The sequence below is a fragment of the Leptopilina heterotoma genome, unplaced genomic scaffold (genome assembly GCF_015476425.1).
Source record: "Leptopilina heterotoma isolate Lh14 unplaced genomic scaffold, ASM1547642v1 Lhet_115, whole genome shotgun sequence".
In the NCBI taxonomy this organism is placed as follows: Eukaryota; Metazoa; Arthropoda; class Insecta; order Hymenoptera; family Figitidae; genus Leptopilina; species Leptopilina heterotoma.
Window position 1 is genome coordinate 899353 of NW_025110834.1, and position 19820 is coordinate 919172.

General features: G+C 28.3%; 1 protein-coding gene across 2 annotated transcripts in view; it reads left to right on the forward strand.

Moving 5' to 3' along the window:
* The window catches only part of LOC122508990 (valine--tRNA ligase-like), a 41631-nt gene extending 22080 nt beyond the window's left edge, over positions 1 to 19551 (forward strand). The window contains exons 3-17 of one of the 2 annotated variants that reach the window (XM_043622710.1): positions 10010 to 10202; positions 10440 to 10686; positions 11314 to 11542; positions 11621 to 11800; positions 11900 to 12024; positions 12177 to 12439; positions 14203 to 14431; positions 14561 to 14683; positions 14763 to 14870; positions 14949 to 15108; positions 15212 to 15480; positions 17765 to 17977; positions 18056 to 18167; positions 18239 to 18417; positions 19361 to 19551. In XM_043622710.1, coding sequence (XP_043478645.1) covers positions 10117 to 10202; positions 10440 to 10686; positions 11314 to 11542; positions 11621 to 11800; positions 11900 to 12024; positions 12177 to 12439; positions 14203 to 14431; positions 14561 to 14683; positions 14763 to 14870; positions 14949 to 15108; positions 15212 to 15480; positions 17765 to 17977; positions 18056 to 18167; positions 18239 to 18417; positions 19361 to 19501 — 2664 coding nt within the window. In that variant the 5' untranslated portion in view covers positions 10010 to 10116 and the 3' untranslated portion in view covers positions 19502 to 19551. The remainder of the gene's footprint in view (positions 1 to 10009; positions 10203 to 10439; positions 10687 to 11313; positions 11543 to 11620; positions 11801 to 11899; positions 12025 to 12176; positions 12440 to 14202; positions 14432 to 14560; positions 14684 to 14762; positions 14871 to 14948; positions 15109 to 15211; positions 15481 to 17764; positions 17978 to 18055; positions 18168 to 18238; positions 18418 to 19360) is intronic. The other variant, XM_043622702.1, reaches the window with a different exon arrangement.
* Positions 19552 to 19820: the final 269 nt, after the last annotated feature.

Consider the following 19820-nt stretch of genomic DNA (forward strand, 5'->3'; position numbering starts at 1 on the left):
CTTGCTACTCGGGGGTTTTTGGGGTCGCTGATTACGAATTTGATGTCAGTTTTTTAAAATACAAAATGGCGGATCCAATATGGCGGACGAAAAAATAAAAATTCAACCGGATTTGCTTAAAACTTGTTACTCGGGGGTTTTTGGGGTCGCTGATTACGAATTTGATGTCAGTTTTTGAAAATACAAAATGGCGGATCTAATATGGCGGACGAAAAAATAAAAATTCAACCGGATTTGCTTAAAACTTGCTACTCGGGGGTTTTTGGGGTCGCTGATAATGAATTTGATGTCAGTTTTTGGAAATTCAAAATGGCGGATCCAATATGGCGGACAGTATTACTTTCAAAATTGATAATGAAGTATTTGATTCAAACGCAATGCTTTAAGATTTTGAACATATGCTATTCATTCAACAATATCTGCTTTTGGCAGCTCGCAATAGCATATCTTTAGATTCTATAGCATTTTTTTTCAGTGCATATGTATTTAAAACGTTCCTAGAACGTTAATGTTTTGTGCCTATATTCATAACTAGCAATCTCAAAAGGCCACAAGTAACCATTTTCAACTAAATTTAATTAATTTCTTAATCTTTGTCCGCCATATTAGATCCGCCATTTTGTATTTTCAAAAACTGACATCAAATTCGTAATCAGCGACCCCAAAAACCCCCGAGTAACAAGTTTTAAGCAAATCCGGTTGAATTTTTATTTTTTCGTCCGCCATATTGGATCCGCCATTTTGTATTTTCAAAAACTGACATCAAATTCATAATCAGCGACCCCAAAAACCCTCGAGTAACAAGTTTCAAGCTAATATCAATAAAAGAGGAACACCAAATATGTAAATAAGATAACTGTAGATTGTTGTTGAAATACATACCGTCATAAATATTGTTATAACTTTTGTTTTTGTACATATTTTTTAAAAATCGTTTTGGGACAGTAATTCTATGATACTAAGGAACATTTTTAAGCAAAAAAAAATCGATTTTTTTGAAATTCTAAACCAGAAAGTCCCCTTAAAGAAAAATCTACATTTATTGTTTTGTTTGAATTTATCACGGTGAGTCTCGATAAAGTTCAACACAAAAGTCTTGCCACTAAAACTTTTTTTACGCCTAAAATGAAAATCATCTGTCGAGGGTTTTTAAAATGAACTCGATTTTTCTCGTTTTTTTGTAGGTTAATTCCTGTTATTTCATTAAAAATTGAGATATTAAATTTATTTATTTTATTTCTCTCCTTTAACCACTTGAGCGGCAGGGCGTCAGAATTGGCGTCGAGCGTAGAAGTGACAGAAGCGACAGAAAGGCGTCAAGACTTGACTCCATTTTTCTAATTCTGTAAGGATATTTATAATATCAAAATAAAGTATTCTTTTTTTTAAGATAAAAGAACAGACTTATGACTTCTTTAATCTTAAAAAAAACAATACTTTATTTTGATATTATAAATCTCCTAACAGAATTAGAAAATCGGAGTCAAGTCTTGACGCTTTTCTGTCGCTTCTGTCACTTCTACGCTCGACGCCAATTTTAGGCCAATTTTAGGCGAAAAATATTTTAATTTCACGTGTGAACAAATATTTGTAAAAAAAATTTTAGTGTCAAGACTTTTAGGTTGAACTTTATCGAGACTCACCGTGTTTACCCTTATTTTTTTTAAAAAATCACTTTTGTCAAAATATGACGACCATTGGATAAATGAATCAACACTATTTACAAACCAATATTCCGATGGTAATGGAATCTTGTCAGCTAATTTTACTATTTTTTTAAAGTTTGTTTCTGATCCATTTAAGAGCATAAATGTGTTGATGTCTTTCTGAGTATCATCGCGCGTTTTTTGAAGCATTGCTTCTTCAGCCATTTCGTCAACTTTTTGGTAAGTTAAAGCGGAAAAATGTTTTGAAATTGCTCCTTTTTTAAAAATTGCTCTTTCTCGCTTTTATCTGTGTTCCGGCCCATCCGTCATGTTTGTTACAAACTCTGTTTGTGACGAACCGACTTCGTCACATTTATACCTATGGGAAAATGAAAATACTTAAACTTAAACAACACAAAACCACACAAACATTAAATCATTAAAACATTTATATTAATATTAAGAGAAAAGAAATAAGATTCAACATATTAAGAATGTAACACATCTTTCAATAATAACGTGGCTTTACGTCTACACATTTCACATAATTGAAGTCATTGACCTTTTTGGATTGTAGTTCCACAATATCTAAGAACTTGGTGATTAAGTTCAATAAACTAAACTCACGCCACTGTCAAAATGCAACTATGCAAAAATGCACCGGTCGGTGACCGGGTGTTGCTAATTAAAATGACGATTTCCTCATACGATCTTCGGTGTACGAAATCGATCGTAAAGTGGAAATCGGGGAGATGGCTTAAGACCTTCCTGAGGGAAGGTTTTGGAGAGTGTTTTTAAAGTATTTGAGACCTGAAATAAATAGGTCGTTTGTAAACTTTAGAGAATAGAATTTGATAAATATAATTAGAACAAAGTGAATACAATCTAAAGAATCATTTTATGTGAAAGGAAATACGTAAAACCAACATTTATTGAGAGAGAGAGAGAGAAAGTGATTAGGAAAAAATAAAATAAACCCAAGGAGTTTAATAAATACATACAAATAAAGAAAAGGAAATAAATAGAAGGAATATAATAAAGGTTTACATAAAACTAAAGAAAACTATCAAGTGAGTAACATTGATTTCTGTCATAACACATACACTACTCAATTTACAGTCACACATACAAGTATAATTAGTAAATGAACAATTTGTAATAAAATTATATTGTTTCCTAAAACCTATTTGGGAAAAGTTAAGTGGGAAAATGGCAATCCTTGTATTTAACTTTGTGATATAATATACTTTGTTATTGAAGATAATTGTTTTAATTCATTTAATCACTACTTCCTGACAATAGGGTTACACTACCTCTAAAATAGGGATTCTCACCCCATTGGCTGAAACAATAGTCAATTTGGAGGGGGATCCTCTACCAAAAACTTTAAAGGTGTCAGGTTTACTGAGTAACATTTCACCTTTAATTTTATTGTTAATTAATTAAATTATTATTTCAATTTTAATTTATTACACTGTTATAACATCGCTCTCTTCAAAATGAAGATCACAGATTTTATTTTTCACTACCAGGAATTGCTTTCCTCCACTTCGATAACATGTCCTCCTATAATTGATAAATAAACATTGATAATTCATATATAAAAACAGAATTTATAAAACCGCTGCCAAGTTGTATATTTTTTTATAATTTTGGTGCTCATTTTATGAACACTTTACTTCCTCATAGAGATAAAAATAATAGAAATATATGAATAACTTTTTATAAATATGGTAAAAGTGATTGAATTTTGGGTAAATCAATGTATTTTTAAATACCCTACAAGATAGTTACAATAATTTAATAGTTAAACAACAATTTTTAAACAAAAAAGTTGAGAAAATGTCATTTTTCACAATTTTTGGTTTTTAAAATACCAATAATTTCGAAATTTATTATCGAATTAGGTTCAAAAATAGGTCAAACGAAACGTTTTTTAATGCTCTACAAATTGATAACGATAATTTCAAAGTTACTTCTACGTTTTTCAACAAAATTTTCAAAAAAGTCTTATTTTACAAAATTTTTGATTTTTAAAAGTTCAATAACTCCGGTTAATATGGACGAAAAATGTTCAATTAAGGCTCAAAAGATGCGTCTAAAAAAACTCTACAAAATTATGAAAAAACATTTATAGGTGTCCTAACATTTTTTTAAAGTTATAGGTAAAAAACGTTTTTTTGCAAAATTAAAAATCTAAAAAAAATTAGTTAAAAACTTTATTAATCTAGTATCTCAAAGTACTCTCATCTTTTGTCCGCAGGTGAGATCTACAATTTAAAAAAAAAATTCAACCCAAAAGGTCTTTATGAGCTTACGGAATGACATTTTTTAAAAATGTCATTTTTGAACTCCTGAGGTCAAATAACATAAAGATATGTCACAAATGTCACAAATGATGTCAAGTTTTTGGGGGGAGGGGGGTCTCTACTAAACGTGACACAATGTATTTTTACATGTGAAATTGCTTGAAATTGCGTGACATCATTTATGAACGTTCCCTACATAAAATATTGAATGCTAATTATTAGTTATATTTCATAAATGTAATATTTTACTTGTAATTTATGACGAAAAACTACTGTCATAATTAAATTAATATTTTAAACAGAGGTAAATAATAGGTATGGGTCAAACCATTTTATTTCAACTAAAGTGGTCGCTGACTAATTTTAAAAAATTGTAATATTCTACATAAATGATACTGATGTTACTAAAATCACAAAATAAAAAGATTTTTTAAAAATAATTTTATATCTTTTGTAAAATATGAATTTTAAATATTAGAAATGCTGAAAACTGTCAATTTTCTGCCAGTAGAACATAATTCAAAAGAAATATATTTTAGTACAAAAATATAATAAAAATTATTGGCATTTGTTTAGAATGTCTAAATTTATTATTATAAATTGATATAAGCATTTAAAAATATAAAATAATAAATAGAATATTATTCCAAAGTTCATCATTAAATTAACCTATTTTTGGGATTTTTATTAATAAATAATGAGGAAATGGGATTATAAAATTAGGTAAAAACTTACTACTTCATGCTCCGATTATAACCTGACAGAATACGGCACTGGCTGGGTTTAAATGACGTAAAATAGGTAAACAAACCTTTTTCAAACACTTTTTCTCTAAATACAGATTCATTTTAAAAAATATGCAAACGTACAATGGATAAGCATCTTCTGATGCAGCGAGCACAATGGTCCAGCTGTCATATTCTTAGCATTACATCACTTTCCAATTTTACATTTTACAACCGCGTTTTCGCTTGGATTTAAACAATCTTTTGGATTATTGTATTTTAGAAGATGCTTACTCTCACGTAACCTACAAATTTCACAGACCTTTATTATGGCGAATAATTAGACTTCATTAGCTGCTTATGTTAATCATTAAATTAAATTTTATATTTTACAATTCAATAGTGTAAGTGCAGACGTACAGTATGATATTATATAAATCAGAAATGTCATAAGACAACAATTCTTATTTTGCGCAGAGTAGTTGTCTACCCAAAGAACAATCTAATTTGAATCGCGAGTTTGTAAAAAAAATGATGCGCACTTATAAGGGGTCGTCCATATACCACGTGGACACTTTTTAGACAATTTTTGACCCCCCCCTCCCCCCTCGTGGACAATCGTGGATTTTTGACAAACCCCTCCCTCCCCCCCTGATTGTCCACGTGGACAATCGGGTTTTTTATTTTAAAATAGTGAATAATAAAAAGATATTTAATAAGAAATACAATTAAAAAATTCTTTAAATTTTTTTATAACAAACTTCTTTAAAATTCAATAAAGATTAAATTATCTTAAAATATTATTAAATAGGTAAATACCATTTTTAGTATTATAGAGAGGACTTTGGCAGCAATATATCTTCAATTATTATATTAGTAGAAATACTTAATCTCTTCTGTAACAAATCTAAAATTTTTCTAAAATCCAATAGCTTTGAGCCTTCACATAAACAATAATAGAAATTATTTTTTTCAGAATTTGTAAGAGTTTGTAGAGGTTGCTTTGTATTCCTAATTGTCAAATTTGCATATATTCATATTTGTGCATTTACGATAATGATTTTGTAATATAAATTAAAAAAGAATTTGGCGTTTTTTTGACAGTTAAATAAATTTCGGATTACAAATATTGTCTGATCACAATCTAATAATAATCTAATAATAAAGTTGAATATAAAGAAAAAAAAGATATAAAATTAAACTTTTGTGTCCACGTGGACATTTGTATTGACCCCTCCCCTCCCCCCTCGTGGAAAATCGTGGATTTTTGGCGAACCCCCCCTCCCCCCTAAACTGTCCACGTGGTATATGGACGACCCCTAATTTGCTCTTTATTACGCCCGAAAATACCTTCGTGTCAGATAGCAGCAATTGGTTTACAGTGATTTTTTTACAATCCTAAAGGAAAAAAGCTTTGATTGGACCTTATGCTTATACGAGTAAAAACAGAAATTTTTAATTTATTACTTTTTTCTGCCCATGTTAATTCTAGATATTTTTTATTTATTGCTTGTCTAACTGCCCTTGTAGGGCAGTATAATTTCTGGTTTGGATGCTGAATTTCTATTTTCTTCTCTTCTCTTGTCACTAGCTGAGCAATCGGATGATTTGAAATAAAGAAATTTTCTTTTGACCCGATCAGTGCAGTTTGACACACCTCACATTTGGTAAACTTTCTAAAATTTTTGTAAATATTGCCCGTCACAAAATACATCAAGCACTGAATAACATATGGATTATCATAGTCATGATATATAGTATCATAGTCATGCTTATATAAAGTCTGAAAAGTCGTTGTCTTTCTGTTCAACAACAATATTTAATTTTTTCTTTATGCCTTCAATAAAGAACTTTTTCTCATTGGATTTAACGATTTCTCTCAATTGGGACATGGTCATCAAGGGCTTAACATTAGAAACATCAGTTTAAGAACAGTTTCCCGTTTTTGGAGGTTTTAGAATACAATAAAACGAGAGAATTTTATAAATTTGGAGGAAGGTTGGAGTTATTGGGTGATCATTACATCCGCCTGTCAGTCTAATAGATCCGAAAAATCTCTATAAAAAATAAATCATTTTTATTACCATCATAAAAAAATTGATAATTATAAAATATAGTCAATTCTGTAAAAAAGAACACAATAATATTTGAAATATAAAGAAAGTGAATAAATGAAAGCGTAGCAGAAAATTTCTTAATCACTAGGATTTTCTATGATTTTTTCTATTATTTGTATTATTATACATGATTTAACTTATTTAAAAGAAATTATCTAAGACTATTTTGTCACATAGAATTTGTTAAATGAAAAAATGTTAAAATTTATTCTTCTCGTAAGCACAACATCCAATTTTAATTCATTTAATAAATGATTGGCTAATTCCTTGTTGAATGAAGAGTCATTCGCAACCCCACAGCGGTTTCCTCTCCAAAAAATTTTTAGGTTTGATAAAAATATCCTTTACTCTTTTGTTCCAAGAATTTAGCCAGTCGAGACTATCTTTCGATACCTAATAACATAATAATATTAATTGAAAGCATTTTAATAATAAGGCTTGTTACATGTGTCTATTTTTAATGTTATGATAATCGATTTTTTTTATTCAATAATTGATCGAATATCAAAAACATCCCTGGTTAAAAAACCGGACAGATTTCGGACTAATCCGAAATTTGTCCAAAACAATGCGGTTTATGGTCAGGTTTTTGTCACCCGAAATTAATCCGGAAAAATCCGAACTCTATACGGTTTGTAAACAACTAGTGAAACCGGAGTTGGTCCGATGAAGTCTGAAATTAATCAGTTAATTCTAACTAGTAAATCCAGATTTAGTCCGAAACAGTCAAAAATTAGTCCAGACAATTTAGTGAATGTTAATAAAAAAATAATTATACAAGTTACACATATTAATTATTATTACTTTATGGTACATTCAACATATTTTTTTGATTTACCCATCGCAATTATATTTACATTAACTTAAAATTTCTAACGCTTGGGGATTCGAACCTACACCTATCTAACATTATATCGCACCGAAATCGAATACACTAACCACTATACCACGACGCTCGCATGGGAGTTCAAATTCATAATAGAATTTATGAAGTGCCACGAAAAGAAATGACAAGAAACTAACACATCAGTGTTAATTTTAATATTGAAACAAGATAACTAATAATACCTACTAGTAAATTTGTTAAAACAAACTGACTGCAGAATTAAATATTTTATTTACCGTAAGTAAATACCCTGAATAAAAAGTGGGACCGATTTCGTACTAATCCGGAATTTTCCCGCAACAGTACGGTTTATTGTGGAGTTTTTTCACCATGAATTAAGTTTGAAATCAATACCGTTTTTTATAACTATTGAATCCGTAATTAGTCCGGTTTAGTCTGCAGTTAGTCAGATCATATGCGACTAGTAAATTCAGAAGTAATCCGGTTGGTTTAACCAGTGAATCCGCAGCTAATCCGAAACAGTCTGCTTATGGACAGGTTTTTGTCGCTCGGAATTGGTCCGGATAAATTCAAACTCAATGCGGTTTGTGTATAACCAGTGAATCCGGAATTAGTCCGATCTAGTCCGAAGTTAGTCTGATAATACGCAACTTGCAAATGTGAAATTATTAAATCCGGAATTAATCTGGTTTTGGTCAGGCTTTTGTCATACGAAATTATAATTAGAGTTTGAATTTATCTGCATTTAATACAAATTGTTTTTAATATACAAATTCAATATTATACCAAAATCATTCTGGATTAAGTCTTTGAATTGGATTGAATATGGATTGTTTTGAACTGTCTGTGGATTGTACATATTTACAAAATCTTATAATAATAAGACTTATTTTCGAAATGGGGTGTTTTGATCGGATATTATTCGGATTGACGCTGAATATTACCGAATTATTTGCATACAGATTTCGGATTAAATCTTTTAACTGGGTTAAATTCGGATTATTGCGGACTGATTTCGTATTCTTTACATATTGATTTCGGACTATTTCGTATTTATTTTAGATGAGTTTTTTGACGGACATAATTTTGGATTGTTGCATAATAATTACGGACTTAATTCATAGACATTTAAGGTTACTCCAGACTGATTTAGGATTCACAATTTCACTCGGATTGATGGTAGATTAACGGGGATTATTTTCGTACAATTTTCGGACTAATCTACACTAATATACCCGGATTAGTCCGAAATTTTTATCAGGGATATAATATGATTCGGGTGGCCGTCTATTACCGGATTCTTAGCATACATATTTCGGATTGTTTCGTATTTGTTTCGGAATATGATTTTACCACACTAATTCCGAATTGAAGCGGACTAATGTCGGATTCATTGTGTACAGATTTCGGATTATTTCGTATTTGTTTTGGATTATACTTTTTAGTTGGATTAATTCCGGATTGTTGCAGACAATTTTCGGATTGTTTCGTACTTTTTTCGGAATAGGATTTCGCCACACTTAATTTAAAATTGTTGCGGACTAATACCGGATTTCTTGCTTACAGAGTTCGGATTGCTCCGGACATTTTTCAGATTAAGTTTTTTTAACTAGATTAAACTTGGATTGTTGTGGACTGATTCCGTATTCTTTACATATTGATTTCGGATGATTCCGTACTTATTTTAGAAGAATTCTTTACCGGTCATAAGTTTGGATGGTTGCGGACTAATTACGGACTGAGTTCGTAGACATTCAGGATTACTACGGAGTGTTTTCGGATTCAGGTTTTTGTTCCGATTGATATCAGACTAGCGCGGACCATTTTCGGACCTTTTTCGTACAATTTTCGGACTAATCCGTACTAATCTCTCCGTATTTAATCCAGAATTAGTCCGAAATTTTTACCAGGGATCAAAATTTACTTTAAAATATGAAATTTTTGAGACTGATTTGTATTAGTAATGGAAAGTTAAATTTTTTTATACATAATTGGTTCATGTTTTAAATGACTTTATTTAATATTTTAATACAATAAATAAAATTGTAAAGTTCAACATCCTTCTCCCTTCTTCGTGTCCGGATCCCTCTAGACTAAACTGTCGCTCTTTTTTTTTTTTTTTTTTAAATGACTTCAGGCTTAGCCAACTGTCAGAACACACACTCTTATATACCAACTTGTTTTTGCGTTTCTACAGAACGAACAACGCTTCTATTGGCGGGGCTCTCACCTAAGCTCTCAGTCAATCAGAGAGGACCGAGTGGGGGTCTCTTACCGACTCGCTCTCTTACCTCTTATTAGTAATCCAATAAATTAAGATTTATTTAAATACAAAAGTTAGTATTATATTTGATTACGATTTTAGATTTCCCCGTCTCTTACAAACCTAATGAAATCGAAGAAAAATGGTACCGGCTTTGGGAAGAAAAAGGCTACTTTAAAGTAAAAAGTGATAGGGATGTTCATTACACGATGATTCTTCCACCGCCTAATGTAACTGGTACTTTACATTTAGGACATGCCCTAACAACAACAGTTCAAGATATTATTGCTAGATGGTAAGTTCAATAAAGTTCAACTTTATGGTTGTATTTAGAAAACCAAAGTTAAACTGTTTTATTTAAACAAAATTGACCCAGACACACGCAAATACATGTTTAATTAACTGACACCCAGAGTCAATCTATGTACGAAAGGGTTTTCTTCGAGTGACTAATAAATAATGAAAACTATTTTAAACTTATTTTACACTTTTTTTCTAAAACTAAACAAATTTTTAATTTTTCAATTGTCAGGCTTCGAATGAAGGGTGATTCTGTATTGTGGATCCCAGGCTTAGATCATGCTGGGATCGCCACTCAAGCAGTTGTTGAAAAATATTTATTTAAAACTAAAGGCATTAAACGACATGATATGAGTAAGGATGAATTTTTGTCTTTTATTTGGAAATGGAATGATGATAAAGGGTCTGCAATAAATCATCAACTAAGAAAATTAGGAGCTAGTTTGGATTGGTCACAACATTTCTTTACAATGAGTAAGGTAAATTTATTATCACTTTATTTCAATATATATATTTCTAAATATGTAAAAATGTTAGTGTTGTAGAATAACTAGAATCTATAAAGATGCAAATTTTTATTAGATAGATATATTTATTTTTTATTTTCCCTAATTAAAATTTTTACAATATATTATTCTCCGCAAAAGAAACAAATTTTAATAATTTTTTTGTTTAACTTGTTCCTATACTATCAATTACGTTCTAAATTTTTCCATGAAAAAACAGATTAACTGAGTTGATATTATGTTCTAATGTAACTAATGAGATACTAGCATAGACTCTAGTAATAATTTTTTAAGTTAATTTTTTTTTAAATTTATAAATGTTTAATATCGATGAAGTTGCGTGTATGAATGATTAACGTCTGTTAAACTATACTAAACCAAAAGTGATCTAATCGGTTGTTGAATTGATTGAAACTTTTCAATTTTTCAACAATTGTTGAAAAAGAGTTTGTTGACAAAGACTTTTATACTCTAAATCAGAGCTATAAGCAATTATTGGATGAATTGGATCATTTTGGAAATTCACCCATTTAGAAGAATTAAACTTGTAAATTCTTTTAAATTCCTCGCTTTTTACTGGGTTATTTTCACATTTTTCAGACTCATAAAGAAGCAGTTTCAAAAGCATTTATTACTTTACATGAGCGTGATTTATTATATCGAGAGAAAGATATGATAAACTGGTCTCCTTCATTGCGTAGTGGAATTTCTGACATCGAAGTCGATCATATTCGCGTTATGGGCAAAACAGATCTAGAAATTCCAGGATACAAGAAAAAAGTCACATTCGGACAAATAGTGGATATAGCTTACGAATTAAAAGATTCAGGTGAATTAGAAATAATTTTTATTCTTCTTCATTATAGCGCAATTTTATTAAGAAATAGACATTAATCTATGTATACAGATGAAACAATTATTGTGTCCACTACCAGGCCAGAAACAATTTGCGGTGATGTAGCTATTGCTGTTAATCCCAATCATAGTTCGTACAGTCGATATATTGGACGTTTTGTAAAACATCCTTTTAAAGATTCTTTTCTGCCCATAATAGCTGATGATTCAGTTTCAATGGAATTCGGAACTGGTAAGTATAATTGTAAAATTTTTTGATTTTAACATTGGTTTTAAGTATAAATGACATTTGTATTATTAGCATGAACCTAAAACATATTTCATTGTATAGGTGCTATGAAAGTTACACCTGCTCATGATATCGAAGACTATCGTATTGCCAATAGACATAACTTAGAAATTGTTTCTGTAATTGGTGATGATGGAAAAATGACCGAACATGCTGGAAATTTTCAGGTTATGTGATGTTCTTAAATAAATAATCTTTGTATGAATCTCTTGTGAAATTTAGTTATTTGTCTTTCGGCACATGTTTTTTTAAGTCGAAAAACTTATTCAAAAATGTTTAGTTTGTACTTTCCTTACTAACGTATGATATATTTAAATAGGGTCTTGCAAGGTATGTTGCACGCAATAGGATAATTGCGGAATTATCTGAAAAGGGACTTTTAAAAAGCATACGCGATCATGAAATGATAGTTCCTATGTGCTCACGAACAGGTGATATTATTGAATATATGTTAAAGGAACAATGGTTTTTAAAGTGCAAATCAATGGCACAACTTGCAATGAAAGCTGTTCATGATAAATCTTTGAGACTGGATCCACCTTTATATGAGGAAGCTTGGTTTAGTTGGCTCGAAGGTGTAAAGTAATAATGTATTTTTAAACTCTAAATATGGAAATTTTATATTTTAAGTTTAACCCTTTAATGGCCATTCCAGTGGGACACATACGTCCCACTTACTTCAAACAATTATAAATTTCTTAAAACTAACAGATCAGTTCTACTAAAATACCTTCAAAAAGGCAAAAAATCACAAAATTTAAAAAAACCGTTTAAATTTTAGAAGAAATTTTTATTTTCAGCTTTCACAATAACATATGTTTAAAAATATTTCAAACTTCGTAAAAAAAATAACGAAATATTACCTCCAGAGTAAAAAAATTTAACCTTTATGGGATTGAGGAAAAAAACACCTTCTATGGATGGACGAGGCACCCGGGTACATATGTTTAATTTGTTGATTTCTTATGATTTCTTATGGATATTATTAATTAACTATAGTAACTAAATTACATATTTTATAAAAAAATTATGTGCAGAACTATAAAAATTATGTAATGAAATTTTTCATAATTTTTTAACACAACTTTCTTTACATTTATCTGCATGAAATGCACAGAGGTACCTGGATACCTTGTCCGACTTTTATGGGTGATGAAACTTTGTTTATTATTTCCGAATAAATAAATAAAAAAGGTACATTATAAATAATATGAAAATACTTTGTATGGATACATTTGAGATGTCAAAAAACCTAAGGTCGATATGATTTTAAAAATTATGAAAAAAGTCAATTTAAAAATGCAAAAAGGTACCCGGGTACCTCGTGAGTCCCATAAAGGTTAACGAAAACTACCCCCAAATCTAAACAATTTAAAAATTGACCAGATTCACCTAAAATTTATTACTCAGGGGTTTTCATGGTCGCTGATTATGAATATGTCAGTTTTTAAAAATTCAAAATGGCGGATCCAATATGGCGACCGAAAGTTATAAAAAAATTCACTAAATTTGCGAGAAACTTGTCCCTCGGGGTCGCTGATTACGAATATGTCAGTTTTAAAAAAGATGAAGTGTTATTTTTACGAATATCTTTCATCTTTAGGGTTGTTTTTCAGAAGTTGTTTAAATTCAACATCAATACTTAGTTATCATAGAAATATTTTTTCATATTTTCGAAACGTATAGAATCAGTGAAAATTATTTTTTGATTGTTCCAAACTAAGAAAAGTTATGAATTAGTTGTGGGCTTCAAGGGTAGGGGCTGATTTTATTGTTATTATTGATATCTTTAATTTTCAAATACTAATTTATAATTTAGAAGCAATTAGCGACTATAGATTTTTTTTTAATTATTTACAAAAACTTTCACGGTCAAGAGGTGGTTATTTGACATTAAGGGTGGTTTTCAAGGGGTTATTGATAATCGTTTTTAATTTTTAAACAACCAGGGAATGTTTATAAATAATTATAAAACAGATAGGAACTGAAAAATACATAATTTATCAGTTATAGGTTAAATATACACTTTTTTGGGGTAATAATGTACCTTTAAGGTGGTTTTAAGGGGTGAATCATGTTAAAAAAATTTGTCTCATACTGAATACTTAAGTAATTAAATATAATATACATTATAACTCTAAATTAACGATAAAAACTTGGTCATTAAAGGATTAAAGTCTTAAAATATTCATTTAGAAAATAAGCGTTAAGTAGGTAGAAAAGAAAAAATAATAGTTCATGAAAATTTCTCAAAGAAATATTTTGAATCAAATGTTTTATTAGCATAAAATAATCAATCGTGAAAAAGATTTTTGTAAAAATTGTCACCGTTTTAATGATTTTAGAGATTGGTGCCTATCTCGACAATTAATATGGGGACATCGAATTCCTGCCTATCAATGTGAATATGAAAATAAAAGTACGTGGTTTGTTGTGTCATCTGAAGAAGAGGCACTAAAATTAGCTAGAGAAAAATATGGCCATGAAGTTAAAGTTGAACAAGATAACGATGTATTAGATACGTGGTTTTCCTCTGCTTTATTACCCTGTTCTGTAATGGGATGGCCTAATCAAGTAATTATTTTAACTATATATTTAGTATAGTAGTAATATTTTTACTTTTTTATATTTTTTAAAATAATATTAATTAATTTATAAATAATTATATTTGTAATTTTTAACTATATCATTTTAACTTTACAGAATGAAAATTTTCAGAAATTTTACCCTTTGTCACTTTTAGTAACAGGACAAGATATTTTATTCTTCTGGGCAGCTAGAATGACTATGTTAGGATTAGAATTAACTAACAATTTACCGTTTAAGGTAAATGATGAAAACAATGTTAGATGTTTAATAACTAAAAAGTTCGTTCATTAAAAGCATTTATTTCATTTAAATTTAGGAGCTATTGTTACATGGAATTTTGTGTGACGCGCATGGAAAGAAAATGTCTAAAAGTGCTGGAAATGTAATTTCTCCGGAAAATGTTATAAATGGCATTAATTTGAGCGTGAGTTTACATTTTATAGTGGCATACGGGGTTTAATTATCACATTTGATTAAAATATTCTTATCTTCGAAATTGTAGAATCTCAACAAGCAAGCTCAGGAAAGTCATGATTCGGGAATACTTAGTCAGAAAGAATTAAAACGAACTTTCTCTGTAAATAGTAAAACATATCCCAAAGGTATTCAAGAATGTGGTGCTGACGCTTTACGGTTCACTCTGTCTTCTCTCAATGTGAAAAGTATGGAATAGATTTTTTTTAATCATGTTTAAACAGTAAACACATTTTTTTAAATATAATATAATTTTAATAAAAATTATTATTAATTTTACTGTTTTTTCAGATTTAACTAACAGTTTTAATGTAGAACAATGTGTTGCAAATACGTTCTTTTGCAATAAAATCTTGCAAGCATGTAAATTTACATTGCGCATGACCAGTGAAGATTATATACCAATTCCAACTGAATTAAGTACTTTGGATAGTTGGATTTTGAGTAGATTGGCACATATGGTTAAGAGTGTTAACGATGCCCTGAGTGAAAAATCATTGAATAAAGCAACAGCAGCAATAAAACAATTTTTATACTACGAATTTTGTGATTACTACATAGTAAGGAAATTAGTAAAAATTTAATAAAAATAGTAAAAACTGTTACACAGTAAAAAATGACAGAATAATTTATAACAGGGTTGGCACAGGTCAGGAAAGTCAGGGAATTCAGGAAAAAGTCAGGATAATTAGAATTGGTCAGGGAAATCAGGGAAAAGTCAGGGATTTTTATTAAAAGTTCGAGAAGAAATCAAATTTTTAGAATTTATAAGAAAATTCTGAATTTTGGTATCTTTTTTCTTTGCCTTATAAACTATGAAATTGTCAAGAATTCTAATACAAAACCTTCAATTTTTTCTATTTTCGACAATAATTTCTTTTTAAATAACTTAATTCTTGAACAACTATCATAAAATTATTACTTAGAAATTATTTCAATTAATTTAAATATCTACTATTTTAATAACATTTTCCAAAAGAACTCAATTATTTAAACAGAATTTTAATACAAATTTTTACAGGAATTCAATTATTTAACAATTTTTTATTTTCTTCGGAACAATTCAATTATAATTTTTAATTTTTTAATGAAATTTCTCGAAAGAATTCAAATATATTCAGAGAGCTGAAAAAAAAATAGTTCTGAAAAATTTAAATAAAATTCTTTTAAAAATTATATTATTTAAAAAAATGGTGACAAAATTCTTTACAAGATTTAGTTAATAAAATTGTAATTTTAATAAAATTTTCTTGTACAATTCAATTATTTTCAATACAATTCTTCTTAGGAATTCAATTAATTTCACAAATAATACATTTTTTTACGGGAATGCAATTATTTTAAAAAATTTGAATAAAATGCTTTATAAATTTGAAAAATTATAATAAAATAATTGATCATAGAATACAATTATTTTTGTAAAATATAACATTCTTCCTAGGAATACAATTATTGTCAAAAATGTTTGTAAAAATCTTTGAAACAATTCAATTATTTTCGTAAAAAATAAAATTCTTTGAAACAATTCAATTATTTAGAAAATTTTATTAAAATTTTTCCCAAGAATTCAATTTCTTTCAAAAATAAAATTTTTGACAGAAATTCAATTATTTAAAAAGAACTTTAATAAAATTCTTCGTCAGATTTCAATTATTTTCAATTTTTTAATGAAATTTCTTGATGAAATTTAATTATTTTCACAAAGTTTTGAAAAATTCTGAGAAATTCGATTATTTAAAAAAATTTGAATAAAATTGTTCACAAGAAATTAATTATTTTCATAAATAATAATATTTTTCTCCAGAATTCAATTATTTTTACAAATGAAATTCTTCACAGGAATTCAATTTTTTGAAAAAAGTTGTAATAAAATTCGTTGCAAGAATTCAATTATTTTCGTAAATAACAAAACTTATCGCAGAATTTAAATTATTTTTTATACATTTTTATATAAAATGATAGAAAATTGAATTTATTCTAAAATTGTTTTTTAAATTCGACGAAAGAATTGAATTATTTTAAAAAATTTTGAAACAATTCTTTATAAGAATTAAATTTTAAGAAACATTCAATTATTATGCAATAAATTATTTATTTCTGTATTTAAATAATTGAATTCTCGACATTTTTTTAAATAGAAATTTATTAAAAAATGAATTTTACTTAAAATGTTTAATTGAAATTGAATATTAAAAGCATTATAGCGTGAATTTTTAGAAAGAACTGAATTTTGAAAAGGGTTCAAATTAAAATCTTTAAAAATTTGAATTTGTAGTTACAATATTCTTATGATATAAACTAATGATTAATTTATCACTCTGTCATCTTAAATTTATTATAAAACCTGAAAGAAGTGGTGATCGATTTCTTCATGTTTTATAATAATATTCTCATAAATTAATGAATTTCAGATGGTTTGAATTTGACAATTTTAATTCCTATAGAAAAATAATAATGATTAAATATTTATTTAAAAAAGAAGATATTAATGTTTTCGAATAATTTTACAATGAAAGAAATTCTCAAATAAATGCAATAGATAATTTTTTTTGAGTATCTAATAATTTTTAGAGTGAATTAGAATATTCTTTTGGGTCAGGGAAAAAGTCAAAATTTTGCCTGGAAATGAGGGAAAAGACAGGGAAAACAAAATCAAATTTTTGTGGTAACCCTGTATTGCTTAAAAATTAAATTTTTTATTTTATCTGACTAGAATTTTTTGTAGTGTATACAGTTGTCTGCGAACTGCTAAACAGTTTTCATTTATGATCTCTTATGTATATTATACTAGTTTATATTGTAATGTGTCGGTTTATTTATTATGATACTTCTTATCTATTATAGGAAGGAACTAAATTAGGATTTCAAAGTAATAAAAATAATCTTATATTAGCTCATCAATTTGCTCTTATTACGAGTCTAGAAGTATCACTTAGAATACTGGCACCATTTACTCCATTTTTAGCCGACGAATTGTACATGAAGATGTCTCAAAAATGTCCAAATTTCTCATGTTTTCAATCCCTGATGGAAGCATCTTATCCTGCATTCGAAGAGGTAGTTCTTTAAATAAGTTCATTTATTTCTATGTGCTTAATATTTTATATTAAGAAATTTCAAGCCTTATTTTAATAGTTGCAGGAATATGAAAATTTAGATTTAGAGGCACAAATGAATGTTGTAATTGATTCAATTAATAGAATCAGAAGTTTGCTGACTGATGTGAACAAAAAGTTACATTTTGAAGGTAATTCAGTTTACAACAGTGAAAAATAATCTGCTATCATTGTATATTAACATTTTTTAATTATGTTGTAGTTCATATTGTCACAGAGTCTTCAAAAGAATATGATATGCATTCTAAGAATATAAATGTTGTAAAAGCAGTAAGCAAAATTGATAATGTAAAAGTATTACCCTCAACTAACTATGTAAAAAGGAAGAATAATTTATGTGACAATACAACGCCTACTTGTTCGATTTATCTTATTGTGGAGGTAAGATTCATAATACTATTGAATATTAAATTTATTTCTAAACAAGTACATAGAAAGAAGAGACTGATACCAAAATACTGTTTTTTTATATACAATTTTTCGTTTACTTTTATTTTTGTGGAATCCACGCTTAAAACGTATTTTTGTAGATAAAGGTCCTCTAAAGGATCTTGATTAATTTTCCCAGTTAACACAAAATTGAATTAAAATTTTTGTTTGTGCTTATCTAACTCATCATGCAAAGATGATATTCATGTAATGATTTTAGTTCGTCCCGAGTTTCATTAAATTTCCTTGACAATAAAAACAATTGTCCTTGTGACCTAACGGCCTTCCTGGTAGAATCATTATATCGCTTTGCGACATTTATCTTTCCTCTCCTTATTCGGACTCCACTTTAGTACAACACATTGCAAACAATTTTGATTGTAAAACCTCACAATTTTTTTGGATAATGTTTTTTCCGACATTTATCAAAAGTTCTGTATTGTTGTTTTGAGGTAATTAGGCAACAACTTTTGTGTCGTAAAAATCCAAAACCATCTCGGTGTGCAAAGGATGTTTCGACAAATTGCTCTGAATCTAGCGATGCACATCAGGTTTCAGGTTAATGTCCATTATATAAATATGAACAGACATATATCTAAATATCTTCAAACAAGACAACTTTCTTTTATTATTTATAGTTTTGACATTATCCTGATCCTTGTCCTTTCGACATTAACAATAAGAAAATTGTATAGCCATTACATCTCGTTGATTAATGTCACATTGCATCAAGGGGAAAGGAAATTTAACAGTATCTTTATTTGAAAATTGTTTTTTAAATCGTTACCTGAAAATGTTCGTTTTACTCGTGAAATACCCCCTGATTTTTATTTAAAATTCTAAGATAAAAATAATTAAAAAATACAATTACTTTAATTCAATCTTCTTTTTACAGGACGATGCAGTGTTTGAAGAACTGCATTGCAAATTAGAAAAGAGAAGACAAAATATAGAAAAAAGAAAACAAAATATGGAAAAAAATTTGTTAATGAAACGTGACTCTAAATCTACGCATGTAAATGAACAGTCGATTTGATAAAGTCTTACTTAAAAAAACCGCTGCCAAGTTGTACATTCTTTTTATTACATACTTTGCTTCCTCATAGAAATAATAATAGAAATATATGAATAACTTTTATGCTCTACAAGTTGCTTATGAGACTTTTAAAGTAACTTTGACATTTTTTACCAAAATTTTCAAAAACATCTTATTTTTCAAAATTTTTAGATTTTAAAAACCTAATATCTCCTGTTAACTTGGACAAAAAATGTCCAATAAGGGACCAAATTTTAAAAAATTTGTTATTACAATACTTTCTCCATGAGGAATGGAAGCTATAAATTTCTATAATTGA